This window comes from Balearica regulorum, chromosome 7 (genome assembly GCF_011004875.1).
Source record: "Balearica regulorum gibbericeps isolate bBalReg1 chromosome 7, bBalReg1.pri, whole genome shotgun sequence".
NCBI classification, from domain to species: domain Eukaryota; kingdom Metazoa; phylum Chordata; class Aves; order Gruiformes; family Gruidae; genus Balearica; species Balearica regulorum.
In genome coordinates this window covers 11782234-11798487 of record NC_046190.1, presented here as the reverse complement: position 1 = coordinate 11798487, position 16254 = coordinate 11782234, and the positions used below count along the sequence as shown (strand labels likewise).

The following is a 16254-nucleotide window of genomic DNA, read 5'->3' as shown; positions in this document are numbered from 1 at the left end:
TGCAGCAGCAGCTGTGTGGTGCTGCCAGCATGGAGGTGCCGCGCAGCCACAGGAGAGGCTGGGCTGAGCCACCCGGAGAGCCGGCCTGGCTCCTGCACATGCCCTGGGAAGGGCGTGTGACCGACAAAATCCTGCAGCCATGCTTCCCAAAAATAGCCTGCCGGTCCCCGGCAATTGGGAGCCGGAGGGACTTCATTGCACGCGCTGCCATCTGGGGCATCGTCCCCTCTTGGATGATTCAGGTCCCCGTGATGCTGCGGACTCCAGGTACTAATTAACACTTACTAAGACGGCATCTTTTACATGCCATCACGACCTCTCTTCTCTCCTTACCTCCAGCCCGCACTGGCCCCTGCGAGGCCAGCGAGGCCGCGGAGCCCCATGGCAGCCAGGCATTAGCAAGTCCCTGCGCCCCAGCACATCTCTGGGGTGATGCTTCACCCTGGCCGCTCCCGCAGGGCTCCTCGGCAGATCCAGACCAACCCGACCGGCCGGGCAGGAGTGGGGTTTCGCCCTCCCGGCATAGCACCAGTGGCTTGTTGCCACCATGGGTGGATGCGGAGCCAGGAGGGTGTCGGAGGGCACCTGCTGCCAGCCCGGTGCCACTGGGGTCCCCTCCTGCTGCTCCCTCAAATCTCACAGACCCGAGATCACAGATGGTTTGTGGAAGTGTGAAGACTCACCCTCCTCCTCCTCAGTCGGGGTGAGCTCCTGCGCTCTCTCCCCGGGGCACAGGTGCTCCTTCTCCTCCTGCCCGGCTGCAAAACAAGGGGAAAATAAGGATACACCCCAGCCACGGTGTGCCTGGCCCTGACCCCAGGTCTGCGGGGATCGACACGGGGGTGGGGGAGGTTGGTGCTTCCCCTGCCTGCTCTCCAGCTTTGATTTGCTTGGGAAAAAAAAATAATTTATTAATTGCTTTTGGAGTCTGAACCCAGAGGGCTTCCTACGGGGTGCTGTTCAAAGGAGGAGTAGTAATTTGATATTGAACTGCTGGTGCTTCGAGCCGAGGAGGTCCGTTGGAGTCAGGGGCTGTGCCTGCAGTGCTGGCCCCCACCGCCCCCGGGGCCGGGCGGCGCAGAGGCCCCCAGCCCGCCTGTCACCCCGGGTCCTGAGCAGGGAAGGACCCTCGGGCAGTGATGGCAGGTGACAAGGGGTGACAAGGGGCACGGCGGGCCTGCCTGTCCCTCTGTGTCCTGGGTGCGGGTGCAGCGGGGGCCCCACCACCGCACGGGCACCGCCAGCGCCGTGCCGCCGTGCCCCGGCCCGCAGTGCCGCCATCCCCGGGGGCGCGGTGCCACCACCGCCGGCCCCACAGTCCCCCCGTTTCCGAGGGGCGTTTGCTGCGGGGGTGCAGGACACCCCAGGGCTGCCAGGCGGGGGCGGGATCTGGTGGTCCCCCTACCCCGGCACAAGCCCCGCAGCCCCGCCGGCCGCTCTCTCCACACACACACACACCCCCCCCCCCCGCCCCGGCGCAGCCGCAGCCGCTCGCACTCCGCAGGCGCGGCCGGGCCGGGCCGCCCCGCCGGGGCGCGGAGAGGGGGGGGGGGGCGGGACGGCGTCGGCGGCCCGTGGGGCGGCACAGCGCCGGGGCGGGCGGCGGCAGCGCTAGGACCGCGGCGGCCGCCGGGCTCGGCGGCAGACGGACAGACGGACAGGCGCGGACGCAGCGCCGCACGGGGAGGCGGCGGCGCGGCGGGGCATGGGGAAGCGCGGCCGGCCGCGGAGGGAGCTGCGGGGCGCGGGGGCGGCCGGCGGGGCCCGGTGCCCCCTCGGGGACATCTGCAACACGAGCCCCGCGGCGGGCATGGACACCTTCCTCTACAACGTGCAGGTGCTGCTGGAGGCCGCCAGCTACCTGGAGCGGATCGAGAAGGAGAATAAAAGTAAGTGCGGGCTTGCGGCCGTGCGTGTGCGTGACCGGCGGGGGGGGGGCGGGGGGGGGGGCGAAGGGGGGGAAAAATAATAGCCCAAACTTTTGGCTGGCTGCAGGGGCCGGGGGAACAGTGACAAAGGGCGCCGAGGCCGGCCTCCCCCCCCACTCTGCGGCGGAGGCACGCGTGGGACATCGTCCCCCCCGCGACCGGGAAGGCCGGGCCCCGGGGAAAAGTTTGGGATGGAGAGCGGAACGGGACGGTGCGGGGGGGGGGGGGGGGGGGGCGCGCATCTCCGCCTCTCGGGGAGGGCGGGCACGGCGGGGCGGGGGGCGCGGAGAGGTGCCGGGGGGGGGGGGCGGCGGGCCCCGAGCGGGGCCGGAGCCGGTGGCGGAGCCGGAGCGGCGGGGGAGGAGGCGGTGACACGTCCCCGCTCCCCCCGCCGGGGCATGGGCAGAGTCACGTAGGCAAGCGGCAGCGCTCGCCAGGTAGCCGGCGGGGCGGGCAGGGCAGGGCAGGGCAGAGCGAGCGCCCGGTGCGGGGCGGCGGCCAGCCGCGCCGCCGGCCTCCTGCTCCGCGGGCGCGGAGGGTGCGCGTAGCCTGCGCCTTTCCCCTGCGGAGCGGCGTCCCGCGTGGCGCGGGCTGCGAGGGACGGCGGCACCGTGCGGAACGAGCGCGTTGGGAACAAAGGGGCCGCCGTGCCCCCGCGGCGGTGCGCCCCTGCGGAGCCCCACGCGCGGAGCGGACACCCGCGGCGCTGCGCCCGGCAGCGCTCCGCCCCCCCCGCGGCAGCCACATGGTTCGCACATGGAAGCTGCCCGCCGCGCTCATTGGCGGCGGCCTCCCGAGGGGCGGGGTCCACCGTCCCGTTCCGCCAATACGCGGCGCCGGGGTCCCCCGTGTGACGTCACGCGTTGCCGAGCGGGGCGCGGAGTGGAGCGGGGGGGGGGGGGGGCGAGCCCGGGGCTCCGGGTGCCGCTGTGCCCCCGGGGGTCACGTGCAAACGTCGTCGGAGCCCCGGGCTCCGCTCCCCCCCCCGCGCTTTGCTCTTGTTTTCCTCGCTTTTCTCTGTTATTCTTTCTTTTAGTCTTTGATTTCTTTTATATTCTATTTATTTTTTCTCTTTTATTTTTCCTCTTTCCTCCCCAGTTTTCTTTTCCCTTTTTTTTTCTTTTTTTTCCCCCCCTTTTCTCCCTTCTCTTCACAGAGCGTGTGCTGCGTTTTCTTTTTCGTTTAACTTTACGAAGGGACCAGCAAGTCCCTCACCGCGCGTCTCCATCGCACCGTCACGCTCTCCTTGCCGCTCACCCCCCCATGGCAGCTATAGGTCCCACGCAGGTGACGATATAGGGTGCCCTTGTTCTGCGGGAACAGCTGCTTGCACGCAGCCTTCCAGGGAAAGGGATCCCGCTGCGGAGAACCGGCTCTGCCGCTCGAGCCGTGGTGGTGATGGGCCGAAAGCCCTTGTTCTCCGCTCGCCCAGAACAAATCCAGGCTGCTTTTATGTTTTTGAAAGTTGAATTAATATTGGGGTGGGTTGTTGGTTTTTTTTTTTTCCCCCCTCACGTGCTAATTGTTGTTTCGTAATGAATCTGCAAAGCTGTGCGTCTGAGGAGCTAAGCAGTACCGCGGCCGGCGGCTGCGAGCAGGAAAATGACAGGAATTACCAGCAAAAATCGGGTTTGCGTGTGAAAGCAGCAGCACCGCTGCTTTGGAAATCAAGCGGAGAACGCTGGTTTGTTTCTGGTTTTTTCTTTTCTCTAAGAGTGCTCTTGTCTTGAAAGGGAACCGTCAAAATCCTTGGGGTTTTTTTCAAGGGGGGGGTGTAGAATTTTTCTTGCCGTTGAGGCGGATAGTATCTGATCTTTTATACGCTCCATTTAAAAATGCATCATTTTATGCGGTTCGTTGTTTGGAACTGGAAAATGAGCAGGACAGCAGGATACAGGATTTGCTATTGCTAAATTTTGAAAAGTGTTTACATCCAAACAACTCCATTCCTGAGCACTTGTTTTCACTGAAGCTTTCACAAACAATCACCATGGTCATAGTACTGAAAATCCTCACCTTTATTAGGCAATTCTGCAAAGCCTTTCAGTATTTTAATTTGCAATCAGGACATTTCAGGTTGAAAAGTCGCATTTAAGTGAAGGCTCAACTATTGAACGTGCTGTTCAGAACGTGACCGTTGTAAACCAGGCAGCTTTTACGTGTTGCTCCCAAACAAAGAAAAACGCTGCTGGGATTGGAAAACAATCTCTGAGCGTTACGGGCCCTATCTAAACTAAGGAATAGCTGCAGAAGTGGGAGGGTTATATCCTGACGTATATACATAGTCTTACCGGGAAGAGATTTGCACGCGAAGCTCGGGTTATTGCACGAAGAGGATACTATGCCCTTTAGTCCGCCAGCGCAGAAACGATTGCTCAGTGCACCCCGTGCTGGCAGCCTGGCAGAGATGTTGGCAATGGCTGGTCACTTCTCGTTACAGCCTCCAGCCTCGCAACTAGCAGTAACAGAGGAGACCAGCGCTGAGAAGTTTGGTGATGAAGACTGCAGCCAAACTCAGTCGCAGGCAGACTCGGTGCTCATCTGCTTCCTGCAGGATGCCCAGGTCATTTGACCGCGGTGTTACACAGTGCTATAACGAGCTATTTTGGTGTTACTCCCATCAGGAAGGTGGCTGAGTCACAGCCCTGTTGGGCTAGGTGCTGTACACGTAGGGGAATGACAGTGCCCTGCCTCAAGGAAACAGAGTCTTAAAAAAACAGAGGTAACAGGGAGATGTTTGTCTCCTCCTGGCCAGGATGGGTGACAGGGTGGGTGGTGGAGCCTTCCATGTCTACGATGGGACTTTCAGTTAGGGCAGGAGTTTCCTACCTGGTTGGTGCCCAGGGAGAAATAAGGAGATAATTTTTTTTTACATTTGTAGGTCCCACATCCCATCGTCGTGGTCGTAAATAACAGCAGAGAGGCCATGGGTTGGCTGGATGGTGTGGAAAGAGAACGACAGGGCTGAGAGTCACAGAGCAGAGTAGGATGTACTGTCAGGACTATGGCAGGGGGAGGCTGTGCTTCTGGAGTGCCCTTTCAGCACCAGCAGTGAAACCGCTCTGCTAGTATTCACTCATCTGTAAAAAAAATTGGAATAAAAATTACCTGTATTGCAGTATGGTGACAGGGGAGGTTAGAGTCCTGTTGTCAGACTGCTTGGGTAAACTGGAGTATTTTAGCTACTGAATTATAACTGAATTATTTTTCCAGTTGAGCCTCTGGAAATGAGTAACAGTGCTGCCTGCCTGCTTGCTGCAGTTCTCATGGCGAGACCACAAAACCCAATCCCAACACACCTTGCTAACTGACACGTACAGGTTTCCAAATGACCTGTTTCTAGAAATCTAAGCTTGGTATCTGAGGAATAGAAATGTCACATGAAAAAAAACTACAGTGGCTGTTTTCAGAAATGAAAGTTGTGCTGAGGGCAGCTCTGTTGGTGTATCTGTAACCCCTGCAAATGCCACTTCATGAATAAGCGTGGCTGGAAATCTGTAGCAGCTGAAATGCTGGAATTCGGAAGAGGTTGTTAGAGGCACCTGGCGTAAACTCAGCTGAGGTTTAGTGTGTGCCAAGCATCCTCTTTCTGTGTGTGGACTTGCACGTTTGCCAGTAGAAGTTGCGTAAACTTGTGATGAATTCTTCGGATATGATGACTTATCTGTAATAGACATGGTATGTAATATATACTGATCTCACTGCAGATACAGACGTATGTTGCCATATCCTCTTCTAAAAGGATGAAGGCACACAAGCCACTGTAACAGTGATGTCCTTGTGCAGAATTCTGGTAGAGGTGGGCATGCACCCATGGGACAGTGGACTTTGGTGCCTCACAGAAGATAGCTGTATCTTCTTTGCAGTCTCACTTTGAAGTGCTGGCTATGTTTCTTGACCTTCTGACCAGGAGTAACAAGTAGGTGACTGTAGATTTGTCTTTTGCTCCTGAATAATGCTGTCTGAAGGAGAGGAAAACTGAACCTTGAGGGTGAGTCAACAGTATCTTCATCATGTGGCTCCTTCCATTGTTTATGTGCTGTTTGGGGTCTTTTTTTTTTTGACAAGCCAAAGTAAAGATGTATCAGAAACCTGTAATTAGCGGAGGGCAGAAGGAGACAAGACTACCTTCAGTCTGTGCGGAGAGCTCCCACTGAATCAATGAGAGCTGGACATGTGGCTCAAGGTCAGTATAGATGATCTTGGATCTTACAGCGATGTGATGTATGGAGCAGTACAGGGCTCCTTTATTTATATATTTTTCATCCAGCTCACAATAAACCCCTTTCATTCCTCCCAGTTCATGACCTGGCCACAGTGATTCATGTGTTAGCCGCTTCCACGTTGGGTTATTTTGACTCACACTGTTTGGACCTCAGCGTAAAATTCAGAAGGAAGCCACAGCAGGAGAAATGATAGGGCAGAGGTAAAACTGTGGGACTGTGCCAGAAGCACTGCTGACAACCGATCACATCCCTTGTCACCAGAGCATGCTGAGGGCTGGCAGAGAAGCACCTTCTGCCGTTGGCTGAAGAATCCTACCTTCTTATTATTTAGCTGTGGGACCCCGGTCTGTGTATGATATAATTTTTTCTTACAGGAGGTCCTCTTACTTAATTTTGCAGCTGGATCAGTCAAGTGACTTAACCAGAGTCACGGAGTAAGTCACTGACTCAGAATAAACTGGAGCGCAGCACCGGTCTGAAAACAGAGCAACACATCTCCCAGAGGAAAGGAGCAAGTAGCCTGAAGAGCTATGGCTTTTACCTTATTGATTGGCAGAGCTTGGTCTTTGAATTAGAGTGAGGTATACAGTGTACACTTTATTCCTGTTCCAACTCTTGGATATCCAGGTGGTTTGGCTCTGAGAAATGTCTGTCCTCACCAGTGGATGGGTTCCAGGCACCAGTGGGAGTGCTGAAAGGGATTATCTGATGCCTTGTGAAAGAATGATGCTCCTGGGTGAGAAATGAGGCCACGTCCTACAGGCGGTGTAGGTCCCTTACGGAAGGTATTGCAAACATTGGAAGGGTGTTGAGTAGGTGGGACTTGGGATGTTCTCCAGTCCGCTGCTACAGGTCCTCCAATGCTGAGCTGTTAGCGTCATGAGTACAAGAATAGAGACGTGGTTGTTACAGCATGTGCTGATAGGTGGGATATTCAGGTATATCAGAGATGTTGTTCCCCTGGCTAGAAAAACAAGACTTTTATGGATCTGCTGTCCTCAGAAATTTGGGGAATCGGTGAATCTTTTCACTGCTTTGAGAGCAGCAGAGAATGGATCCTACAGAGGATCTCTGTTCATGCCTTAGTTGCAGGAGTGTTTGGTTTCAAGGCTTTGAAAATGATGTGAAGAATTTACAGGGTTTGTGTGAAGGTGGGAAAAGGAAGTTCTTAAAACTGTTGCCATTTTTATGTTTCTCCAGAGGCTGCAAACAGTTGAGGATAGGAGGATTTTAGAAAAAACCGAACCAAAACAAAACAAAGAAGGGATGGAAAGCTAGGCAGTTTAGCCAAAGGGATTGCCCTTATTGAAAATAACTTCCACGTTGCAAAGCATTGTGTTATTTCCAAGCCTTGTGTTCAAAGCAGAGGGTTGGGCATCTTGATTGGTGAGCTGTGTTCCTGTTCCACCTCTAGCTTAGGGTGTGTCTTCATGTGAGCGATTATGTTGCTTACACCTCAGTTTCCCTTCCTGCAGAGTAGAAAGAAAAGAGCTAAAGTCATTGCAGGTTTGAGAAGCTTAAAACATTACTTTCCGGAAAGCTCTTAGAAGATTTCTCTACTGGAAGATGCTAGTTTAATGCAAGTGATGGTGATGTTGGTAAAAAACAGACCACATCTGTTCTACTTGATTAAAATAGTACAGCAGCATTTCAGATGTAAATATTAATTGATTTCTGCACTGCAGATTTCTTCTTGGATATTTAAATTGTTGCTAAGGAGGAGGGAAAGGCTATCAGGGAGATTAACAAATCCATTATTAAGGCTGGAAATGGAGGGCTGCCGAAGTGCCATTTAATAAAATGTAAAAAGCCCCTTTCTAAAGGGCGAAGCAGCAGAACACACAATGAAAGTGAATCACAGCTGCCAGAAGGGATGCCAAGCAGCAAGCACTTATAATCAGAAAACTGTACTTACAGATCATTCCGAGCCACTAAATTAAATGATCTCATTCTCCCCTAAAATACTCTTCCCTTAGCCCCTCCCTGGTGTTGCCTGTGGGTTGCTCAACCACATTTAAAATGTGACTTTGGGGGGGATCTGGTCAGCAGTTGAATAGCGTTGGGCCTCTTCATGCCATTCACTTTCCACCCATTTTTGTTTCCGTCACATACAACTCTGGCGTTTTGCAGGCTGACCTGCCCACATGAGCACTTGGGATCGCAACTGAAAGATTTTGCAGATCTCCTGTGGCTCCACGGTTGGCTTGCCTGCCTCTTCAGGGCTCCTTCTTTGGGAGGATGTCCCATGGCTTAGTCTCAAATTTATCTTTGTTTCACACAGAATTTTTCGTCTGATTGTATATTGTTTACTTCAGAAACAAAGACTTGGAAGCTGAGCTGATGTGTAAATGGAAGAGCTGATCCTACATCATTTCACGCAGAACTGATCCTGCTGTTACTTCATTCCAGTGCTGATTTAATTCACTGTGTGTGTGTGTCCCTCTCCTTCATACTCTCTTATTTTGTATCTTGAACTTTAGCTTCAGGAGGTTGACACTTTGATATGCTCCTGAACTACCCTTTCATTTTCCAGCTGTGGCTTTTCCCGTTTAATCCCTAGAGTGGCACCATGTATCTCTGAATGCGCCATCAGAAAAGCTAGTGGCAGTGGATGCTGACAAGAACCAGTGCAGTGGTTTTGGGGCTTCATCGTGGGTTTTTGGGGGGGAGGTTATGGTGGGATTTTTTTTAATGTTTAGTATTGCTAATCCAGAGAGGCAATGGCTCCCTGGTTTTGGAAGCAATTTAGAGGAAGCACAGTTAAAGCCCAGAAACGCTCTTGCAGTAATCCCCCTGTTGCAGTGGTGTGTGCACCTGTGTCCTGTTCCCTTTGTGAGTAATCCAAGATCATAGAAGTAATCTCCGAGACTGCTCAAATTTGAAACTTTCCATGTGCTTTTACCAATCTGCTCTATCGGCAGGTGCCAGTGTAGAAAAGAGATGGGGAGAGAGTGAATACTTCCTTCCCTGAGTTCTCCCCCAGACAAAAGCCAACCTTTAAAATGCTGTGGTCTGGCTCAGTGCAGGTCCGTGAATGCAGGCTGTCCGGCCTGAGCCAGGGCTGGGGTTTGCTTTTCCGCAGTGCAGAATGAGGGAGGCATGTCCCTGAAGGTGTCCCAGCTTCCTTTATTTAACTATCCCATCTTAAGAGAAACAAAACAAATCAACCCTTTGAGATTCGGAGATGAAAAGGGCTGTGTAAGAACTGAATAGTGCTTTTATTTTTACCTCCATCAGCTGCAAGCCTGCAGATTTCTGAGGAAACCTCAGAAACGGTGCATCAGCGAAATGTGTTTAAAGAGAAGTTAGCTACCCTGAATCCACTTTTTTTCAGGCCTTCTCAAGTTGAGTGCTGCCAACTCTTGCAACTTCGTCACGCGTGTCCTGATACATTGTGCTCTGCTTAAAACTCTTCCTACCAGACACAAGCCATTAATTGAGAATCTCAGCTTTTTCTCTGGGTTTGGTTTTTTTTCAAGGTACTTTTCCAGCTCCCATTCTGATGGAGGAATGCTTGCGAATGTAACCAGTCACAGCCTAAAGGTTCAGACCCATGAAAATAACCCCAATTAGAACTACAAAACAATCTTTGGAGGGTTTCTGAGTCAGTATCAGTTTGAGATTGAGATTTTTACTCTGTTTCTGATTTTGAATGTTCTCTGATTGTGCCCTTTCTGAGAGTAGATCAAATATTTTAGATACTGGTATCATACAATTTAATGTTAACAGGTTTTTAAGCTCCATTCCAGCAAACGTTAAAGTTGGTAAAATTCAGAGTCACAGAGGTGATCTCGAGGGTTTGTGCCTGTATGAAAATTATTAAGATGCTGAGAAGAGTGATCAGACTGCAAGGTATAGGTGTGACAGCATTCATTAAAATGTTGAGGTGGTCACTGTTGTTACTTGTTTACATGCTGCTTCAAATACAGTGAGATTGCTGTCTGTGACATCTTTTGTCTATGATCTCAAAGGGCTGTGTTCACATTAAAAAATGGGTCTTGCACCTCTGTCTCGCATCACAAACACTCCAGGCGTGACTTCCCAGAGCCTGGCACCTTGTCTTTAGTTACGTCCCCACAGGTGAGATGTGGAAAGCTACCACCATGTGGCTGCAGCTTTTTCTTTTGTAGCTTCTCTGCTTTATTCTTGCCACAATCCTGGCACTTCCATGTGTAGAAAGCCCTGGTGTTTGCAAGGAGAGAGACGAAATGGCTGCAGGTCCCTCCTGCCTCCTAGGCAATGTCCATCTTGCCCCTAGCATCTTGGTTGACCGTGGAGCCCTGGCCTGCAGGCTGCTGTGGTGCGGCAGTGGCTGCTGCACGCAGGTGACTTCCCTGGCCTGCAGTGGTGATGGCCCCGGGGGGGAAGCCATGTGCCCACTCATCACCCCACCATTCACATCTGGGTGTGTGGACTGTGAGTGCCGCTGGCTTTGTGCCGCTGATGCACCAGGGGCTGCGAGCCAGCAGCAAGAGAGAAAGGACAGAGCCTGGCCACCGTCACCTCAGGGCTTGGGTGGCGCACAGCCTTCTCCTCAGGGCCTGGCCACTGTCACCCCAGGGCCTGGGTGGCGCACAGCCTTCTCCTCAGGGCCTGGCCACCGCCACCTGAGGGCCTGGGTGGGCACGGAGCCATCACCTCAGCAGTGAGGGCACACAGCCACTGCTTCGGGAGGCTTTGGGCCCCCACGCGTGGGGCCCAGCGGGCGCTCCCAGCCCTGGCCGGGGAGGGGCCCTGCGCGGGGCCCGGTGCTGACCGCAGACAGCCACCGTCCCACAGAGCCCCGCGGCAGCCGGGGAACTACATTTCCCAGGCAGCCCCGCGGCGGCGCGCGGCGCCCCTCCCCCTCCCGTGAGCGCTGGGCAGAGGTAAACAAAGTGGTGCGAGGCGGCGGGGGCGGCGGGCGCGCGGGGCGGGGCGGGGCGGGGCGGCCTGAGGGGCCGGGCCCGCCGTGGGGCTGAGGGGCCGATCCGGGCGGGGGGCGAGCCCAGGCGGGGGCCGAGGGGGTTGGATCCTGGCAGGGTCCGAAGTGGGGGTAAATCCGGGCAGGGGCCGGGGGGGGGGAAGCTGCGGGCCGGAGCGCGGGTGGCGGGTGGGGGCAGCGTTTGGCCGGGCTGTAGGGACGGGTCTGGGTCAGGAACAGCTCTCGCCTCGCTGCCTCCCCCAAGGGAGGACCCCGGTCCTTCCCCCGGCGTTTCCTCGCGTGTTCCCTTGCCACCTCCGTGCGTACACCCCTCGCCCTCCCTGGAGAGCCGTTCCCCCCCGCACCCCCCCCGGGACGAGAGGGCTGTCGGTGTGAGGAGGCCCGGGGACTGGGGAGAGACGGCGATCCCTCGCTCCTCCCCCCCGCAGCCGCCCCCGTTTCCAGCGGGGGAGCTGGGAGCGTGGGGGTGGAGGGGGGCCTGGGGCTGCGGAGTCCCCCGGCTGCCGGCCTGGGGGCCATGGAGCAGGTCCAGATGATCAACATCCAGCGGCTGCTGGAGGCGGCCGAGTATCTGGAGCGAAGGGAGAGAGGTAATGGGGGTAGGAGGGGTGCTGGGATAACGGCCCTCCGTGGGGGGAGTGGGGTTGGGGTCAGAGATCCCTGTGGAGGGGTGAGAGCGGCCCTGGCGAAGGGGATCGGAGCAAGTGTTTGCTGGTGGGCCGGTGGTAAATCACCGAGCAGTGAGGGGGTTCCTAAGGGACAAGGCTGAGAGGTCCTCTTGGAGGTGGTGGCTGAGGTGGAATGTTTTTGCAGAGAGGGTGAGATTGAGGTGAATGCGTTTTCTGGAAGGAAAAGTGGAGATGGGTGTGAAAGTTTCCTACTGGGCAGGAAGGATGGTGGTGGGTGGGCTCTGGCTTTGCAGAGACCCCTGGTTTGCCCGGTTCAGATTGCTTGGACAGGAGGAGAGAGATGAGGCACTCTCTGGGCTGTTATGTTTTCTTCTGATGTTTTCAGGTGTTTGAGTGGTGATGTCCTTCCTCCAAGGTTGGCAGAGCCTTTACACTCCCCTTTCTCTCTTTTCTCCACCCCCCAGTCCACTTCTCTGAATACATCATCGGTCATTTCCCTGAGTTGTTGTGGTTAAGGGCCTCCCCAGCTAGGCTGATGGGTTAGTGGTGAAGCCAGCCTGCCTGCCGACTTCTTTTTTTTGTCCTTTTTTTTTTTTTTTTAACGACCCTTTTTTTTATGCCCTGCCTGTTGATTCTCATGCAGAGTGCGAACATGGCTATGCCTCGACCTTCCCCTCAGTTCCAAGTCCTGGACTGCAAGACCCAAAGCCCACGCGGAGGCTGAGCCGGACAAGGAAACACAGCGGCAGTGGCAGCAATGCGAGTATTGCTAACAGGTATGATGCGGGCAGGAAAGCGTGGGATGCAGGGCTGGCTGGGAGGATGAAGTTCAAGAGGAAAGCTGGAGGCAAAGGAGAGAAACTTACCCTGTGGGGAAAATAGGAAGAGTCTGAGTGCAGGAGGATTCAGAGCTGGGACACGCAAGTACAGCATCCCTTCTGGATCCGTAGTGCTGAGAGCAGAGGGGACACAGGGGAGCTGTATCCGAAGTGGCACTGCCAGCTGACTCTGTGCCAAGGCTCAGATGCTGCAGAGGGAAGAGGAATAGGGAGATCTGTTCATAGGGTTCAGGGAGGAGGTAGGAAGTAGCTGTTCCCATTATATACAGCTGATGTCTTTCCAACCCAGGAGTCACCGGTTTTAAGGGATAGTGTGCGTGCAGCCTGAATGCTTTGGGATCGTAATGACAGGCATGGTTTGAAGCAAGGAAATTATGTTTTGAAATGGATCCCCTACAACAAATGGGAGAGAGGGACATGACCGGCTGCTATGTACGATGTGTTAAAAATTCAGTTCAGGAAAACGGAGCTGTCTTTCAGTCTGCCTTTCAGGGCAGTCGGATTTTCCAGCTTTCTGATTCCTTGGTAGTTGTAGAACTCCATATTTTTGACACTTCTTCTGTTATACAATGCCATATTTCTTGGTTTCTTAAATCTAGAAGAGACAACAGGGTTAAGCCTATCACTTGGTGCTGTGGTAGGATCTGCCTCTCCCCTCTTGTTCCTGTTCTTTTTCTTTTGCTCCCTTCTGTAGAATTGTTCAGACCTTGTTGAGACCTTCTGGGATAGAGAAACTTCAAAAACATAAAGTATAATTTTGAAAAAGCAACTGCAAGCTTGCTTTTACTGCAGCAAGGCCTGTGCAATCCATAAAATGGTGGCAGGTGGCTCAGGTGATTAAAGCTTTCTTAAGGCCACTGGGAAGGACCTGTAAAGGCCTAGGGAAAAGGTGCCTTTGCTTGCAGTGATTTTTGCTTCAGCAGCATTTGATAATAAAGGTTGTTTGAAGTGATGGTAGGGCATCTTGCTGTGGGGAAGTTTTCTTCATCAGGATCAGCATATCCTGAGCTCTTTGTATGCTGTATGTTTATATTTGTTTCCCTCCTTCATCCAGCCTCTCCTGATTTACAGGGCAGTTGTAGCCCTTTTTTGTTTCCCATGAACCGAAGTCCCAAATCCCAGTGACTTTGTGTTGGGAAATGATGGCAAATGCTGAATTGAGATCGTATTTTTCCCTCTAGGTTTCTCACATACTATTTTTCCATCCCACACCTCTTTCTCTCAAAGGCCTTTGTCATGGCAACCTGCCCTTCTCCAGAGGAGGGCTGGAAGTACATCCCCCTCAGGAGCTCCTTAGCACCAAATTCAGATGCCTATAGGCTAGAGAGGGATGCAGAGTGCTCCCTGTCCCTGGGTGCTGAGCACGTCCTGTGGGCACAGAGCCCCCAGGTGCAGCTCTCCTGGGCACCTTTCTGTTCTGAGACTGGCCTGCTGGCCCAGTTAGCATGACAGGCTGAATAGATTGATGTGGCGAGAAAGGCAACAGAGAAGCAGAAGAGACACTTTTCTAGTCTTACTTAAAACCTTCATTATACAAGGAATACTGGGGCTAAATTGAATCTTTAGAGTGAGAGTGTTACACATACTTGTTTAGGTCTCAGGCAGTGACCAGCATCAGGTCTGCTCCAGGCAGAGACCAGAGCGGGTCTTTTGGGGAGCTCAGACCTTACACACGCAGTTGGAAATGGAAGTTTCTTTTAGCAGAAGTCGTAGCAGCTTGCACTTGCTGTAGGAGATGGCAGGCCTTCCAGATGGCTGCAGTGCCGGGAAGTGACAACTGTGAAGTTCAGGGCGCCTCCAAATTCATTGCAGTGTGTTTTGTGTGATGCTGAGTATAGCATCAGCCTTGTTTAAGGAAGGCTCTGTATTGTCCCTTCCTGTTAAAACCAAAGGGACAGTTCAGTAAGTTCTGTCTAGTGGAGTTTGAATGGACTTTGAATTAAATATCAAGCCCTTGATGAGGGACAAAACTTAAATTTCATGTGTGGACAAGAGATTTTCTTAGATTGCTTTTGTCTCAAAATGTTTAATTAGCGTAGAGAAATGATGCATTTAGATCTCATGCAGATCTTGTAATTTAAAAGCCTCTTGTAAAAATCTCTCTCAACCTTGGCAAAGCACAGTTGGTTTATTTTTTTTCTTTATTTATATACTTTTAGAAATTGACACCTATGCATTGTTGCTGGTCTTTATTGAACCAAATAATCCATGATTATGTGGCACAGGGTATTTACAGAGCCAAGATGCTCTTGAATTCATGGTTGAAATCCAAGTATTTCCCTTCAGCATTTGCAGCCCAGACATGACAGCTATTTCTTCCTAACAGGCTCTGTGCTGTCATGGCACAAACACTGAGAAAGTTCTGAGGAACAGGCAGCCCAGCTCTGGATGGCAATGGTGGAGCAAGTCTTATTCTTACAGAACTATGATGGTCTCTATCCCAGCAAAATTATTTTTTTTTTCTACCTCAAACAGGGATGTGCAGATGAGAGGGAAAACATTGCTTCATTATTTCTTATTTACATGATGCATTTTTAAAGAAGGATGTTTTGATTTGGGTTCTCTTCCTTCACCAGCCTCAGTTATGCAACTGACAGCGTGGAGATTGCTGCAGAGGGGTTCCCTTCTGCAATCCTCAGGACATTATCTATACGTACGTGTAGTGTTTTGCATGGATATTTTAAAGACATAGTGTTGTGTGCTATGAGTTAAAACCTGAATATATTTAGATATATGCAGTCTTGCTTTAGTTAGGGATGTTTAAGTACTGGAAATTACCCACCTGCCACAATATGTGGATAATCACAGTCACTGTGACCTGGAGTTCATAATAAAGAGAAACTTTTTTTTGTTTCTAAATCCCATTTAACACACGTAACTAAAAGCAAAAAAACCCAAACAAATAAATTAGACAATCCATTTTAAATTAGAACTTAATTTTGCCTTTTTTTAATTTGCTCCTGACAAAAGTATGTTCTGTTTTTTGGACTGGGTTGAAAAATTAGCAGAGGTTTATTGTAACATATGGTATCACTTATTTACTGTTCATTCCTTCTGAAGATGTTTCTGGGACAGAAGTTGAGCTCCAAAAACTTGCTAGAGAAGTGAAGTAGTCCATGCTGGAAGTACAGTTTTGTGGGTACATTAACTTGCATTCAATGTCAGTGGAAAATGCTCTTACAGACCCTACATATGCAGTTCTAAATAGACCCAGTTATTTGAAAGGTTCATTGTAGTTAGCTAGGATTAGACTGGTTTGATATTTATACATTTTGGAAAATAATTGAGAAGACTTTTTAATCTATTTAAATTGTTGTGTCAGCAGGAAATAAAATAAACAGCAGGGATGCTAAATGATTTTTTTTCCCCATAATACAATCAGTTTAATGAAGTTAAGATTTATAACGGAATCTGAAATTATGTTACAATATTAGATTGTCATTTGTGTTTTGGGTTTTTTAAAGACTCTTAGGCACATAGAAAAGCCCGTTATTTTTTGGTCTGATCCTAGGGAAATGCCAAGCACCCTCCCAGCGGTGCTAGGAGCCCCTCAGCTCTCATGGGAGGCCCATGTTAAGGGCACTCAGTGGATCTATTGCTCAGTTCCATGGGGGAGGGTTTGATCTCTGTCCAGTTTCTTTTTTCTTCCATTTTCCTCTCTTCCCATTATCCTCCCTTGTGCCTGAGACTGCTTCCCAAGGGCCTTTC

The 16254-nt window shown here is 52.1% G+C and overlaps 1 protein-coding gene across 2 annotated transcripts in view; it reads left to right on the top strand.

Moving 5' to 3' along the window:
- Positions 1–1605: 1605 nt before the first annotated feature.
- MXI1 (MAX interactor 1, dimerization protein) overlaps positions 1606–16254 on the top strand; it is a 57805-nt gene continuing 43156 nt past the window's right edge. The window contains exons 1-2 of one of the 2 annotated variants that reach the window (XM_075757970.1): positions 1606–1889; positions 12351–12483. In XM_075757970.1, the coding sequence (XP_075614085.1) occupies positions 1706–1889; positions 12351–12483 (317 nt within the window). In that variant the 5' untranslated portion in view covers positions 1606–1705. Of the gene's footprint in view, positions 1890–11163; positions 11669–12350; positions 12484–16254 lie in introns of those variants that run through there. The other variant, XM_075757971.1, reaches the window with a different exon arrangement.